The sequence below is a fragment of the Zingiber officinale genome, chromosome 7B, assembly GCF_018446385.1.
Source record: "Zingiber officinale cultivar Zhangliang chromosome 7B, Zo_v1.1, whole genome shotgun sequence".
Lineage (NCBI taxonomy): Eukaryota > Viridiplantae > Streptophyta > Magnoliopsida > Zingiberales > Zingiberaceae > Zingiber > Zingiber officinale.
Window position 1 is genome coordinate 35,015,491 of NC_055999.1, and position 15,316 is coordinate 35,030,806.

Here is a 15,316-nt window from a genome sequence, read left to right on the forward strand (position 1 = left end):
ACTGGAGATAAACTGAAGTTCACAAAGTTCAAATTAAAGAATCTAGGATCTGTTGCATTCGACAACGATGACAAACTTAAGGTAATCGGAAGAGGTAACATCGAACTCAATTCCGACTTTATCATTCGAAAAGTATTATTAGTCGAAAATTTTAACTTTAATTTACTCAGTATAAATCAATTATGTGACAGTGGTTATTCAGTCAACTTTACCAAATCTGAATGTATAGTTAAAAGTACTGATAATCCTGAAATCATACTTACGGGCAGTAGGAAAGATAATGTCTACACCATTAACCTACCAACATCCTCAATAAAGTATTTTCTAACACAACAAGAGGAAAATGAGTTGTGACACAGAAGACTGGTCACACTCACACTAGACTCATTTCGAAAATGAGTCAAAATGGTCTAGTTAGAGGCTTGCCCAAATTAAAAATTATTGAAAATTCAACCTGTAATGCTTGTCAACAAGGTAAACAAACCAAGTCAAACCATAAGTTAACCAACCTAGATAGAACTACCTCAACACTTGAGCTCCTTCACCTAGACTTGTTTGATTCGCATGGAGCCAAGTCACTAAGTAAAAATCAATATTACTTAGTAATAATCGATGATTATTCAAGATTTACTTGGGTAAAATTTATAAAAACTAAAGATGAAACCTATGAAGTATTTAAAATCTTCTGCAAACTAATAGAAAATGAAAAAGACACTAAAATAAAAAGAATTAGAAGTGACCACGAGGGGAATTTGAAAATTACAACTTTACTGAATTTTGTAAAATTAATGGGTATAAACATGAATACTCTTGCCCTACGACCCCCCAACAAAATGGCCTAGTAGAGCGTAAAAATCGAACCCTACAAGAAGTCGCTAGGACTATGTTAAACGAATACAAGCTATCCAACCAATTTTGGGCTGAAGCAATAAATACAGCATGTTATATACAAAATATAATTTTAATTAACAAATCTCAAAACAAAACACCTTATGAAATATATTATAATAAAATCCCTAATTTAAATTATCTAAAAGTTTTTAGATGTAAAGTATATATTTTCAACACAAAAGACTATTTAGGAAAATTTCATCAAAAACAACCACAGGAATATTTTTAGGGTATTCAACAACTAGTAGGGTATATAGAGTATATAATAAGCATACCCTAAAAGTTGAAGAAATAATAAATGTAATATTTGATGAAGATAATAAAGTAACCACTATAATAAATGAAAATAATATAGAAAATATTAACCCACAAAATACAGAAGATGACGAAGTCCAACCTGAACCCAATGAATCTAAAGAACCAATCACTAACACAAACTTAAGACCAACAAGAACAAACACAAATCACCCATCTGACCAAATATTGGGTGATCCATCTCTAGGAGTTAGAACTAGGTCATCCTATAGAAGCAGTAGCCAAATAGCCTTGATATCTGAAATTGAACCCAAAACTGTAGACGAAGCTCTACCCGATCCAGACTGGACACTAGCAATGCAGGAAAAATTAGCCCAATTTGAAAGAAACCAGGTCTGGACTTAGTACCAAAACCCACTGATAAAACTATAATTGATACTAAATGGGTTTTCAGAAACAAACTAAATGATCAAGGTGAAATAGTTAGAAACAAAGCAAAATTAGTAGCCAAAGGGTTTAATCAAGTAGAAGGGTTAGACTATGACGAGACCTACGCTCCTGTAGCTAAACTTGAATCTATTAGGATGCTGCTGGCCTATGCAACACACAAAGGATTCAAGCTCTACCAAATGGATGTAAAATCCTCCTTCCTAAACGGATTTATTAAAGAAGAAGTGTATGTTAGCCAACCCCCTGGATTTGAAGACTTAGAGCATCCAAACCATGTCCTTAGACTAAAAAATGCCTTATATGGACTAAAACAAGCGCCTAGGGCCTTGTATGAACGACTGTCTAATTATCTTTTAGAAAAAGGGTTCCACCAAGGACAAGTAGATCCAACCCTTTTTGTGAAAACCTTAGAAAAAGACATTTTCATAGCTCAAATTTCTGTTGATGATATAATATTTGGATCAACAAACTCAAAATTTCTAAAAGAATTTACAAACTTAATGGAAAGTGAGTTTGAAATGAGTTTAAGAGAACTTAACTTTTCTAGTCTGAATTAAGCAACAAAGGATGAAATTTGCGTATACCAAACCAATATGCGAGAATTAATTAAAATTTTGGCGTGGAAAATTCAAAATTATAAATACACGATAATGACTAATATCAACATTGATCTTGACCATAAGGAAAACCGAGATCGAAACACTATAGGCGTAATAGGCGACACTCTACTAATTACAAGTCGGCCGATATCACTATTGCGGTAGGTATGTGCGAGATACGATCCTGCAAAAGTTACATCCAACACGTGTCTAAAGAATACTTAGATACATTAAGGGCACCCTAAATGTAGGACTCTGGTACCCTAGAACCTGCACCTTTGACCTCTTTGGCTATTCTGATTCAGACTATGCCGGGTGCAAACTAGATTGAAAAAGCACAAGTGGTAGCTGCCAAATTCTAGGTCAGTGCCTAGTAAGTTGGTCAAGCAGAAAACAACACTGCGTTGCTCTTTCCACTACAGAAGCTGAATACATAGCCCTAGGAGAATGCGTTTCTCAACTCCTGTGGATGATGCACACACTAAAAGATTATCATCTAGAATATAAAAATACAAAAAAATTTATTGATAATATGATTTCAATTAATCTAACCAAAAATCCAATTCACCACTCTAGAACTAAACACATAGAGGTAAAACACCATTTTGTAAGGGATCATTTAGCTAGAGGTGAAATTGTACTTAACCATGTTGAGTTCAAATCTAACCTAGCTGACATTTTCACAAAACCCTTATCTGAACTCGAGTTCAGTACACTTAGAAGACAAGTAGGAATGTGTTGGGTAGAATATATCTTTATTTTCAAATAAATCTCCTACATCTAATCTTTTTTAAAATTGCCTAATGTTAAAATTATCTTTTAAAATTCTAGGAAAATGATGTTTTCAAAATCCCAATCTTATTAGTCTTTTAAAATTTGGACTTAGTCTAAAATCTTCCCCTTAGATATCATGCTCCCCTAGCTTCAGCCAAAGCATCTCACAAACACACTAGGCATAACTTGTTTGTGTTTGAAAGAAACTTAGAACGGCGTGAGATGCATAGGGTACAACCTGGACTCCAAAATGCTTATATCCATGCATCATAGTGAGTCTGGGCGTTAAAAACTAACTCTACATTAATCAAGTTAAATGATCCAGCCCTAGTCAAATCTAACTGGATTACTAACTTAACTTGACTAACCAAATGAAAACTGATGTCCTCTAGGTATTCAGCCAGTAGGGAAAGGTTAGACAGTTGGTTAAAGGTATTAAAATTTCAAACTGACTCTTCTTGCACTTTAGAGCTCTGATACCTCGCTAAAACAAATTGATTCACAACTCATGCTTGGACTCTAGGACCCTAAGGATTTATTTTGGCATTAATTAAAAGGGAGTGAGTGGAGTCAAGCTAAGCTTCTTTTAAAATAAATTTTGTGATTTTAATTATTTTTAAAAGTTAAACTCTTTGAAACCAAGTATTTTTAAGCCAAGGTGTTTTCAGAAAACCAAATAAAGTTTTTTTTGAAATATTTTTAGAAAAATTACTAAGTTTTTTAATTTATCTAAGTACCTTTCAAAACCAAGTATTTTCAAAAGCATTTCAAGTTTAGCAGCTAAATATTTTTCAAAAAGCTTTCAAATTTAACTAAATATCCTTCCAAAATGCTTTTTCAAGATTAGCTAAGTATTTATTTTTTTCAAAGTTTAACTAAATGTTTTGATATCACAAAATTAGCTAAGATACTTTTCAAAGTCAATATAATTTTAACTTAGCTAGTTTTAAAAGAAAAAGTTATGTTTTCAAAAAAAAATTTTATCTCACTTAGTTAAAAGTTTTACAATGAATATTAATTCTAAAAAAGCTAAGTGTTTATCAAAATTTGGTTAACCCTCTATTTTAAAAGCCTTTTCTAAACATTTTTTTAAGTTTCTCAAAATAAGCTAAGGTCATTTATCTCTCACCTTCTTTTGACTCTCCTTTTATTTTGATATATGGCAAAGGGGGAGAGTATAAGGAAATTCAAATTAGTATAGTATAAGGAAATTCAAATAAAAATTTTAAGAAAAAGGGAAAGCTTCTATTAAGGGGGAGCTTTTGTAAGCTTCTATTTAGGGGGAGCCTTATATGTGCTTATTTATGTGTGTGCTGAATTTATACTTATAATTTATATATTTATGCTAAATTCATACTTGTGCTATCACTGTCCTTTCTTTTTACTTAATTTTGAATTTCGGTTACCATAATTAAAAAGGGGGAGATTGTTGGTGCGGGAAGCATCCGACGATCGAACCTAAGTTTTGATAATGGCAAAGGGATTCAAAGTTAAGGTTCCTAGCTATCTAATGTGCTTGATTGAGCTTGCAGGAAAGTCCTAAGTGTTCTTAGGCAAAAGTCCAAGCTGCGGTTAGGCAAGGTGGAAACTCTAGGGGGTGGTAACCCTAGGTCCTAGGGGGTGGTAACCCTAGGTGAAGGAAAACCCTAAGGGGCGGTAACCTTAGGTTCTAGGGGGTGATAACCCTAGGTGGTGAAAATCCTAAGGGGGGGTAACCTTAGGTCCTAGGGGGTGGTAACCCTAGGTGGAGAAAAACCCTAGGGGGCGGTAACCCTAGGTCCTAGGGGGTGGTAACCCTAGGCAGAAAGTCCAGTCAGTCTGGAGGACTGGACTGGCACCAGGTAATCTCTCCTGAGGGGAGTAGGTGAGGACGCGTTCCCCGTAGAGGGAATAGTAGGCGTCGGGTCGACCTAGGGTTTCCGGTTGGAAATCCGAAGTCAGACCCGGACAGTCCACTGACTGTCGATATTTCATTTAGTATACCTATACTGTGCTAACTTTGTTTTGCAGGGTATGTGTTTGAGACTAACACATTTTGCAGGAACAAAGAAGCAACTTATACCTCGGATGAATAGTGTCCGAGGTGCCTCCATGTAGCTTGGAAGCGCCTCGGGTGCAAGCCGAAGCCAGCTGTCCAAAGAAGCTGGAGGCGCCTTCATTGGGACTGAAGGCACCTTGGACCAAGGATTGGAGGCGCCTTGGACGGCCATAGAGGCGCCTTCAAGCTGATAAGGTGCGACGAGTTCAGCAATGATCTACGCGATTGACTCGGAGACCTAGAGGTGCCTTAAATGGTATTGGAGGCGCCTCCAGCACTGTATAAAAGAGGGATTCGAGCAGCAGTCGAACATAACAATACAAAAGCGATCCATCTCCAACGTGCTGCTAATGAAAGCTTCCGATCAAGCTGCGACAAGTTCCCGACAACCAGGCGCTTCGTTTTCTATAACTTAGTTGTCGGTATTACTTTAAAGTTCTTGTGTACTCATTCTATACTTGTACCGAATTTTACGAGATTATAGTTGTTGCCCAACGTAAACGCTCAACGAGCATGGACCTTGGAGTAGGAGTCACCACATGCTCCGAACCAAGTAAATCACTTGTGTTCGCGTGTTAGTGAAAGCCACGAACGCTATTCACCCCACCCCCCTCTAGCGCTTTTGATCCAACAAAAACTCCCCCTAAATGTATACAAATGTGTTTTGAGGAGTAAGGAGGGGTTATATAGACTAAAAAATGTTGAACTCTAGCTTACCCAACCAAAATCAGCATTTCAATCGATTGGAGTTGGGTCCCAATCGATTGAACCCAGCTGAATCGATCCACTGATCGATTCAAACTGCGTGGATCGATCGGTGGATCGATCCAACGAGATTCTGCTCGTGAGAAATGTCTTCTCAATCGATCGCCCGATCAATTGAGGCACCCCAATCGATCGGGTGATCGATTGAAGCTCTGAAAATGCTGAAATTCACTTTCAGTCAATTTCAGAAACTCCCCAAAAATTCTACAAATTCGAAAAATCATGAAAATTCATGTAGACATTCCTTAGGGCATATACTATCAAGAAAAAATAATTTTCTATGAAAATACTTTCTATTTGCCAAGATTGACACAAACTTGAAAACTTGTAAAAACTTTAGTGTTTTCTTCTAGTTTGTGTCTAACTTTTCAATGATGATTACTATCAAAAGATAGTCTTCATCAAGGTTTTCTAAAAGCATTTTAAAACCTTTTTCAAAATCAATATCCAACCATGTTCTTTGGGCTCAATGCACATGACTTGTACATTAGCTTTCCCAATGATTGGAAAACACATAACTAGTGTTGTTTTGATGAACTTAAAACTCAAAAGAATGCACTTAATCAACACTTTGAGTTTTGTTCATCACCCTAACATCTCACTTGTACCTAATGTGTACGAAATCACATACAAGTCACCTTATAGTTCTTTAGTGAGATGTAAACTTTGGTTTTGCCCTAATCTAGGGATGATGCATATCTATCTAGGCATTTTGAGGTTAGGAACATCTACCAAGGATGTTACTTGTTAATGAATGTCATTTGTCCTTAGTTTGCAAGGAATTAAAATAATGCATGATGCGTTATGGCATACATTAAAGATAAATAATTTTTAAAATAAAATTTCCTATGACTACATGATGTATGTATGACATGACATGGTATTTTTGTATTTTTCATAATAAGGCATGAGTGCAAGAATAAATATGATGTCATGACATATGATGGGCAAACAAAGCATGACAAATTAGCATAAATAAAATACCTAGAATAACTATCTAAGTATCCTTAACCCTTAGCTAATCTTAAAGTTTAAACCTAGATTGCCCAAGATTTCCCAAGAAAATATCAAAACCCAATTTGACATTTCTTTTGCTTTTTCTACATTATGCCAATTTAAGTTAAGCATATTCCTCAAATTTTGGCACAATTTACTCTTTTAAAGAGTAACAAATTAAAATAAGACTTAGATTTGCCTTTAACTTCTCAATAAAATGCCAAAATCCCAACTTGGCATTTCTTTACATTTGATTTCTTGTGCTAATTAAAATTATATCCAAATACTCAAATTATGGCACATTTTACTCCATTTAAGAAGTAAATGATAATCCTTTTCATTTTCAAAGGTTAATAATAACCTTGAAAATGCTCTCCGAGTGTCAACTTCATCAAAATTGGGTTAACTACCCTTCTAATCGGAGTTGACACTCTCTATCCCATCTAAGGGATAGAGAAAATGCTCCTAGAAACCCAAAACCTATTGGAGCTCCTTGAATGCTCTAGGTACTTACTAGGGATAACTTCCCTAGATACCTTCTTAGTGACCTTGTTAGGCCTCTTAGAAGCCTTGGTCATCTTTTCTAGATCAACTATAGGGATTGCCTCCCTTGTCACCTTTTTAGTGACTTTCTTAGATTTCTTAGAAGTTCTAGTCACGTTTGTTGTTGCAAAAATACTTCTAGGGATAACTTCCCTTGTATTTTTGACTTGACCACTAGGCCTAGGGTTAGTTCCATAGTTATATGGAACCCTATGGTAAGAAATTGCATCCTTCTTAGCCTTAGGTTTGTATCCCAAACCTTTACGACCATAGGATGACCCTTGTTTCTCTAATCCTAGGTTCTGACTCTTGAACCCTTGTGTATCATTTGTGATTCTTCTAAGAGTCCTCTCCAATTTATCAAGTCTTGACCTTAAGACTTGATTTTCTCTCCATAACTCCTCAACTTTAGATTTTTCATTTACACTTTGATTTTTCTTTTTCTTAGGCAAATACCTAGAATCCTTAGAGTTATTGCCTAAATTATTTCCTATCTTTCTAACCTTAGGTTTGGTAGTTTTAGCATGAAGAGCCACATGATTTTCATTTATTCTATCATGCTTCCTATTTCTATGGTAAATAGCATTAAAATGATATAAATTAGAACTAGCATGTTTTTTACTATAATTTAAGGGGATAGACTCAATAAATGATACCTCGTGTTTTACTTTGGAGGCTCCCTCTTGAGTTTTGCTTCCTCCTTGAGCCTTGACCGCTTTCTTCCCCTTGGGACATTGACTCCGATAGTGTCCCTTTTGATTGCAAGAAAAGCACATAATGTGCTCCTTGCTCTTCTTTGTTCCGAGAGCGGTCTCTTTGGGCTTCTCCTTGCCCTTTGGTGTCACTTGGCCCTTCTTCTTGGCCAATTTAAGGCATTTTCTTTTGTAGTGCCCATGTTCCCTACATTCAAAACATATGATATGATCTTTATTTTTAAATGAAATATTTTTACCTTCATGTGTAGGGATGACATCTTCTCCTTTGGATCCGGAGGTAGAGGCTTCCTCTTGATTTGACATTGATGCTCCTCCAATATATTTGACTTGACTTGTGGAGGTGGAAGCTTCTTCATCCTCTTCTTCTCTTGACTCGGATGTAGAGGTCTCTTCTTGCTCCGGTGTCAATGATCTACACTCTCCCTCAATCCTAGAGGTGAAGGCTTCATCTTCTTCTTCATCCTCTTGTACATAAAACAAGGAATATGCTCCTTCCTTGCTCTTTTGGTTGCACTCCTTTGAGGATGAAGCTTCTAGGACTTCTTCTTCCAATGTTGAGCACCTCTCAATCTCGGAGTCCTCTTCTTCTTCCTTTTGATCTTGATTCAATGAATCACCCTCATTTGATTCTTCTTGAATTGGTACAGTGGAGGAGATCTCATGAATCGTTGCCAATTTGCTCCAAAGCTCCTTGGCATCCTTAAATTCTCCAACTTGAGCCAAAATATTGCTTGGCAATAGATTGACCAATAGCTTGGTCACTTTGTCATTTGCCTCGCTCCTTTGAATTTGCTCTTGGCTCCACTTGCTCCTCTTGAGAATCTTGCCTTTTAAATTTCTTGGAGCTTCGAAGTCTTCCATTAGAGTAAACCATTGCTCTATCTCCATCATAAGAAAATTCTCGATCCTTGATTTCCAAGAATCGAATCTTGTAGATACATATGGTGGAGGCACCCTTGTGTCGAATCCAAGTCCATCTTGGAATTCCATCTTGAAGTTGAGCTTTTTTAATTCTTTGACTTTGATAAATTTGCTCTAACTTCTTCACCCTCTAGCTTGTTGCCCCTTCCGGCGATGATTCCGGTGAAGAGCAACCTTGCTCTAATACCACTTGTTGGGACCGAAATGTAACTAGAAGGGGGGGGTGAATAGCTCTTCGCGATCTTGTGCTCTTCGTTGTTTTGTTTCTTCGATGATGTGCAGCGGAAATACAAGAAAATAAACGCATAACGCTAGCACAAGAGATTTACTTGGTATCCACCTCAAGAAGAGGTGACTAATCCAAGGATCCACACACTCACACACCCTCCACTATGAAATCACTCTTTTATGATAACTACCGAAGGCGGAGAAGCCTTACAACACTCTCAATACAACAAGAAATAAAGAGAAGCAAATACAAGGGAAAAGCTTACAAGATTTACACAAGAAACCCTAACCCTAGCTTCTTCTTCTTGTTGTAACTCGCCTCTTGACTTGGACGTGCCCCCAAAATCCTTCAAGAATTGGCGTGAGAGTGGAGAAGAAAGCTGTGGAGAAATCGCCTGTGTCGCTCGTGGAGTGGAATCGAAGAAGTACCGAAGAAACGCTCGCCAACGGCTAATATCTGTGCCAACGGTCGGATCTCAATCGATTGGATTGCTCCCAATCGATTGGGGAGGCTTTGGATCGATCGGCCGATCGATCCAGAGCGCCTCTGTGCTCTCGGGAATTGCCTGGATCGATCGGCCGATCGATCCAGGGCTTATCGCGCGAAATCGCAGCTCCCAATCGATCGAGCAATCGATTGGAGGCTCTGAATCGATCCGCGATCGATCCAAAGCTGTTCTGTGCGATCGCGAGCTTCTCCCAATCGATCGATCGATTGGGAGGAGGCTTGTCGCGGGGACTCACCCAATCGATTAGCCGATCGATTGGGCATGAGCCAATCGATCGGCTGATCGATCCAGCTCATAGTTTTTTTTGCCCAAAACCAAGTCCAAAGTACCCTAAACCAACATCCGATCAACCATGATCTGTTGGTACATCATGCCTAGCATCCGATCACCCTTGACCTGCTAGGACTCCCTCACCAAGTGTCCGGTCAATCCCTTTGACCCACTTGGACTTTTCTCCTCGTGTCAAGTATCCGGTCAATCCCTTTGACCTACTTGGACTTTCACCAGATGTCTGGTCAACCTTGACCCATCTGGATTTCCTCGTGTCTGGCTTCACTCACCGGGACTTTCCCTTGTCTGACTTCACTCACCAGGACTTTCACTTGCCTAGCTTCACTCACTAGGTCTTTCACCTGGCTTCACTCACCAGGATTTTCCATACTGCCTAGCTTCACTCACTAGGTCTTTCACCTGGCTTCACTCATCAGGATTTTCTTCTGCCTAACTTCACTCATTAGGACTTTTCACAACTGCCTAGCTTTACTCACCAGGACTTTCACCTGACTTCACTCACCAGGATTCTCCACTCTGCCTAACCTCCCAGTTAGGACTTTCACCCGGCTTCACTCACCAGGATTTTCTAGTCAAGTATCCAGTCAATTTTGACCTACTAGACTCTCCTTCACAATCTCCCCACATGAACAATTGCACCTACAATCTCCATGTATTGTCTACATGTATTGTCAAACATCGAAACCCAAACATCAAGACTCGAGCTTGAACCAATTCAAGCTCAGTCAACCAGGTCAACCTTGACCTAGGGAATATTGCACCAACAGATCATTCACAGTCGAAGATCATGGGGTTGAGGGTTGAAACGTTGTAAAGCAGTGGTAATAGCTCGATATTCGTGACTATTATCCCAACTATGAGTTGTTCGTAGGTATATCGAGAACTCAACTCATTTTATATATGTAATCTCTTATATGATTCTGTTATGGCGGAACAAAATTTGACATTTACACTAGTTACGATGAACTCACTAGACATATCCAAGATAAGTTACCATGCGTATATTGTTTGTAGATGGCATTGTTTTGGTCGATGAGACTCATTAAGGAATAGATGTTAAGCTTGAATCTTAGCGGGAGATATTAGGTGTTAAAGGTTTTAAGTTTAGTAGAGTAAAATTAGAATATATAGAATTTAAGTTTAGTAGTAGTAAATGTGCAAGACAATTATTAATATAGGAGATGTTAAGTTTCTTGTAACTCAAAGATTTAAATACCTAGGATCATTCTTGCAAAAGAATTGAGGGGTTGACAAAGATGTTTTACATAGGATATAAACAAGATGGTTGAAATAGAGAAGGACATCAGGTATTGTGATCATAAGGTACTTCTAAATCTTAAAGACAAATTCTATAAAATGGTGGTTAGACCTGTTATGTTATATAGAGATGAGTGTTGGGCTATAAAGCAAGTAAAAGATGAAAGCCGCAAAGATGAGGATGTTAAGGTGAATGTGCGGACATATAAGGATGGACAACTATTAAAGAGAAAGTTAGGATTGCGTTTATTAAGAGAAAACTTCTAGAAACACATTTAATAGTTATATACTTAGGACCAATAAATGCTCTAATTAGGTGATGTGTGATCATGACGAATATACATATTAATCGAGAAAGGAGATCAAAGAAGACTTGATTAAAAAAATAAAATATAAATAATGATACAGTAAGTGATCAAGTCCAGTAGTGTAGGAGGATCTATATTACCAACTCCACTTAGTGGGATAAAAGCTTGCTTGTTATACTGCATGTGCTATATATCCTTTTACATGTTTTTCTTGTTGCTATAAAAAAAGAAAATGTGGCAATACATAGAGCATCAGTCTGTCCATTTGACTATATTTTGTGCTTCTCAAAGCCACAATTAAGCATGGTGGTTTATGGTAGATGGTGAACAATTTTTTTTCAATTTAAGATCGCTGACTTCTTGATAGAATGAACCTTAAAAGTGTGATGTGCATCCAAGGACCTACATTGGTGTTCTATATGAAAGAAACTATTTGTCAAAACTGAGAATTCATTTCTAACAAAAAAAGGAAATAATCTAGAGTCTAAGTAAATACCTTTCCATTGTTAAATTGAGCCTTATACACGCGACCATAAGAGCCTTCACCAACAAGATTATCTTCACTGAAGCTATCTGTTGCAACTTGTAGGTCAGCTACAGAATAATTAACTGCTTTTACAGAGGTAGTAATGACCCTCTTTGCTATAGACTTGTTCGAGACGTCATCTTCATCAGATGATCTGTAACGATCAAGTGGAGGAGGCTTAAGGCTTATTGGAGCAGGCGACGACAACCTTTCTGTATCAATCCTAGGGGGTGTCTGCATCATCTTCATGTCTGCAACCAATCAATTATAAGACAAAAGAATTACATTGTCAAAAATCATTTTCATTTTTGCAAAATAGGTCATAACCAATTTTTTTCTGTAACATTGCTGCCGACTGATAAGATAACTAATAACTATGGAACTATTGTCATCTAAACTACTAATAAATTATAACAAACTAATCAGTGAAAAGAAAATGTAAAATTCTGGGTTGTACAAGCGGCATTTTTCAGAAATTGTCTTATGACTATTTCTCCCTCTCACTTCTTGATTTCTTTATAATAGGACATCATTTGGTTTCTGTCTGTCTGATAAACATAATTTCTTTGCATGTTATCTTCTAATGATAATCACATCCCCTTAATAATGGATTGCTGACACAATCTCTCCATGGATTTCATAATACTACTTACGAATGCTAAATTTGTAAATCACAGAAATGTTTCGATGTCACAAGGTTTAGACTGCATCAGTTAACAATTCAATATAACATCTCAAATACACAAACAAGTAGAGCAAGTCATGAATCCATAACATTTATGCTCCACCAATGGAAGAACAAATATATGATTACACCACAAATCAATGTAAAAACTGAAGAGGCATAACCATAGTGTTAAAGGCATTACATCACCCTGAAATGTTTGGCTTCCTTAACTGAAGCATATATTTGATCATTCCACGAGTTCTTGCTAAGATACTTTACTATACACATCATTATATGATGGTTCAACCTTTAGACAATGAACCACTTTGAATAACAAATTGTAGAATGCATTGCTCTAAAAGTAGGATTAAATAACAGACCTTCATGAACAAGCTTGGGGTTTAGTTCGATAAAGCTCATTTTCGTTCGTTCAATAGTAAAAGGATATATAAAATAAACAACCTTGAGCACTAATAAATTTGGTTCATTAACATTCATGAACAAGGTTCAAGTACAATTTATGAATGATGTTATCTTTTAACTTGTGTAAAATTTAATTATAAATTTATTTCTTAATATTTTAATTTAAATACATATAAAAAACAGCAATTTATACATTTTTATAATCTTAAATTATTCATAATATGTTAAAATTTAAAAATTAATATAAGTTTCATGAATTGGATAAATATTTAACCTATTCTATAAGGACAACAACACAGCTCGTTGAGCTCGATAAAAAGCTCAAGCTAAAAAAGATTTTTAATAAGCAAACTTGAACAAGATTGATAAGTAAATAAACAAGCTTGAACACAAGTAAACTCATGTCAGCTAAAAGCCCTCTCTAAAAGGCAACCCAGGTGACCACCTAAGCATTTTCACCATGGGGCTGCTTTGCCTAGTGGTTAGGTGCCTCCCCAACTACATGACTAGATGCTGCTACCTTACATTTAATGAACTAGTTGTGAGATTGGAAAGCGCAATAACTAGAGCAACCTAAACATAGCAGAGTGCATATTAACATTGGAAAGATGTTGGACTTTCAAGCAAATTTTCATTTATTGCTTCTAATGCATTAGGAATTCCAGCCTTATAGACATGACTATGCCCAACGGCGACTCCCTTTCAAAAAGTGGCCCAAGTGGATTATTGAATTTTTAACTTTATTTTGATTTTGATTTTTTAGCTACAATGTTAAATATGAAATATGTCATTTGTTATTGTATGTTTATTACTTATCAATTATGACTTGCCTATTTGTGATTGTAACTTTATTTTGATTGATTAAGGATTCAATTGTTATACACACACATTAATTCTAGTCATTCTTATTTTAATATATTTCTCTTTTCTATGCTAACATTTTTTAATGCCAATTGTCTTGCCTACTGCCTAGGTCCTAGGTAGTGGGTTGATCACCTACTCCTTGGAATTTCCTATTAATACCCCGGTAGAATATCAAAGGAATTCATTTCAAAGTGAATCACTCAAATTAGAACATACATAGGACTCAATTTTGGTGAACTATGTTATAAAAATGGTGAGTTTAATCTATTGGGTTTTGTTATATCCGAACTACATTAGGCTTGAGAAGGTCACATCTGAATTGATTTTAACCGACCAATAGTTCAAGTTAATGTCTGAAATTGACATTGACAACATATCACAGTAGGTTCAGCTCAATTTAGCCATAGCCCCTTAAGTAACGTCTTCCTATTTACAGGCTATTCTACCCTGTAAGAGAGGGCCCCTTGAATTATGTAGTAAAGCCATGGACCAAGTGGCTAGTAAGTCAGGGAGTGGCATTAGAAAAATCAATTAAACTCTTAATTATTCAACAATCATTCATGTCTATCATAGAGCATAAATCTTAATTTTGTTTTAACATTATGTTAAGTATAGTTATGCAGTAATATCATACTGTTACTGGTGGCCAAATATGGGTAAGTTATCCAATGTCAAAAGGGCTTGCTAGGTGGCTTCACTATGTTCTTCAGTACCTAGGTACTTTCAGGTGGGAATTATGCCTACCTTCATTCTCAAAGAAACTGAAGGTTCAAATTTCAGAAAGACCTTTCATTGTCAACCAATAGAATGACAGGGTTACCAAATGAAAATAAAGAAAAGGATAAAAATGAAATTGACAAAAATAAAATAACCAAGAATGTTTTGGATATATCATATTGCTTGTAACAATGGTACAGCAAACTGCACAGTCTTGGTGAAAAGGAAGTTTGAAACTAATGGCTACTAGAACCAAAAGGAGAAAGCCTAAATGAAAATTTCTCTTGAGAATTCCACAGCTTTTAAGGCCTCAAAAATCCCAAAAAAAATTATTTACTCCTGTCTACTATCTTTTCCTCAAGACATTTTTCAGTTGCATGGCAAATATGCAAACAAGTAAAAGTGCAGAATAAGTAGAATTAGACACTTGACAGTTATAATGCACTAAAACATCCCAGAGAGGGACTCCCTGTCCAAGGTCAATTTATGAAATTAACTGAGTGGGCAGTCAACTACAACTACAGAATATTTCAGAAAGGTACTAGAATGGGTGGACATCTGCAATTGATCAAGACAAT

At 36.5% G+C, this 15,316-nt stretch overlaps 1 protein-coding gene across 1 annotated transcript in view; it reads right to left on the minus strand.

Moving 5' to 3' along the window:
- LOC122005658 (protein STRUBBELIG-RECEPTOR FAMILY 7-like) overlaps nucleotides 1-15,316 on the minus strand; it is a 41,573-nt gene that overhangs the window by 22,444 nt on the left and 3,813 nt on the right. Inside the window, exon 11 of the mRNA XM_042560775.1 lies at nucleotides 12,038-12,318. Within this exon, the coding sequence (XP_042416709.1) occupies nucleotides 12,038-12,318 (281 nt within the window). The remainder of the gene's footprint in view (nucleotides 1-12,037; nucleotides 12,319-15,316) is intronic.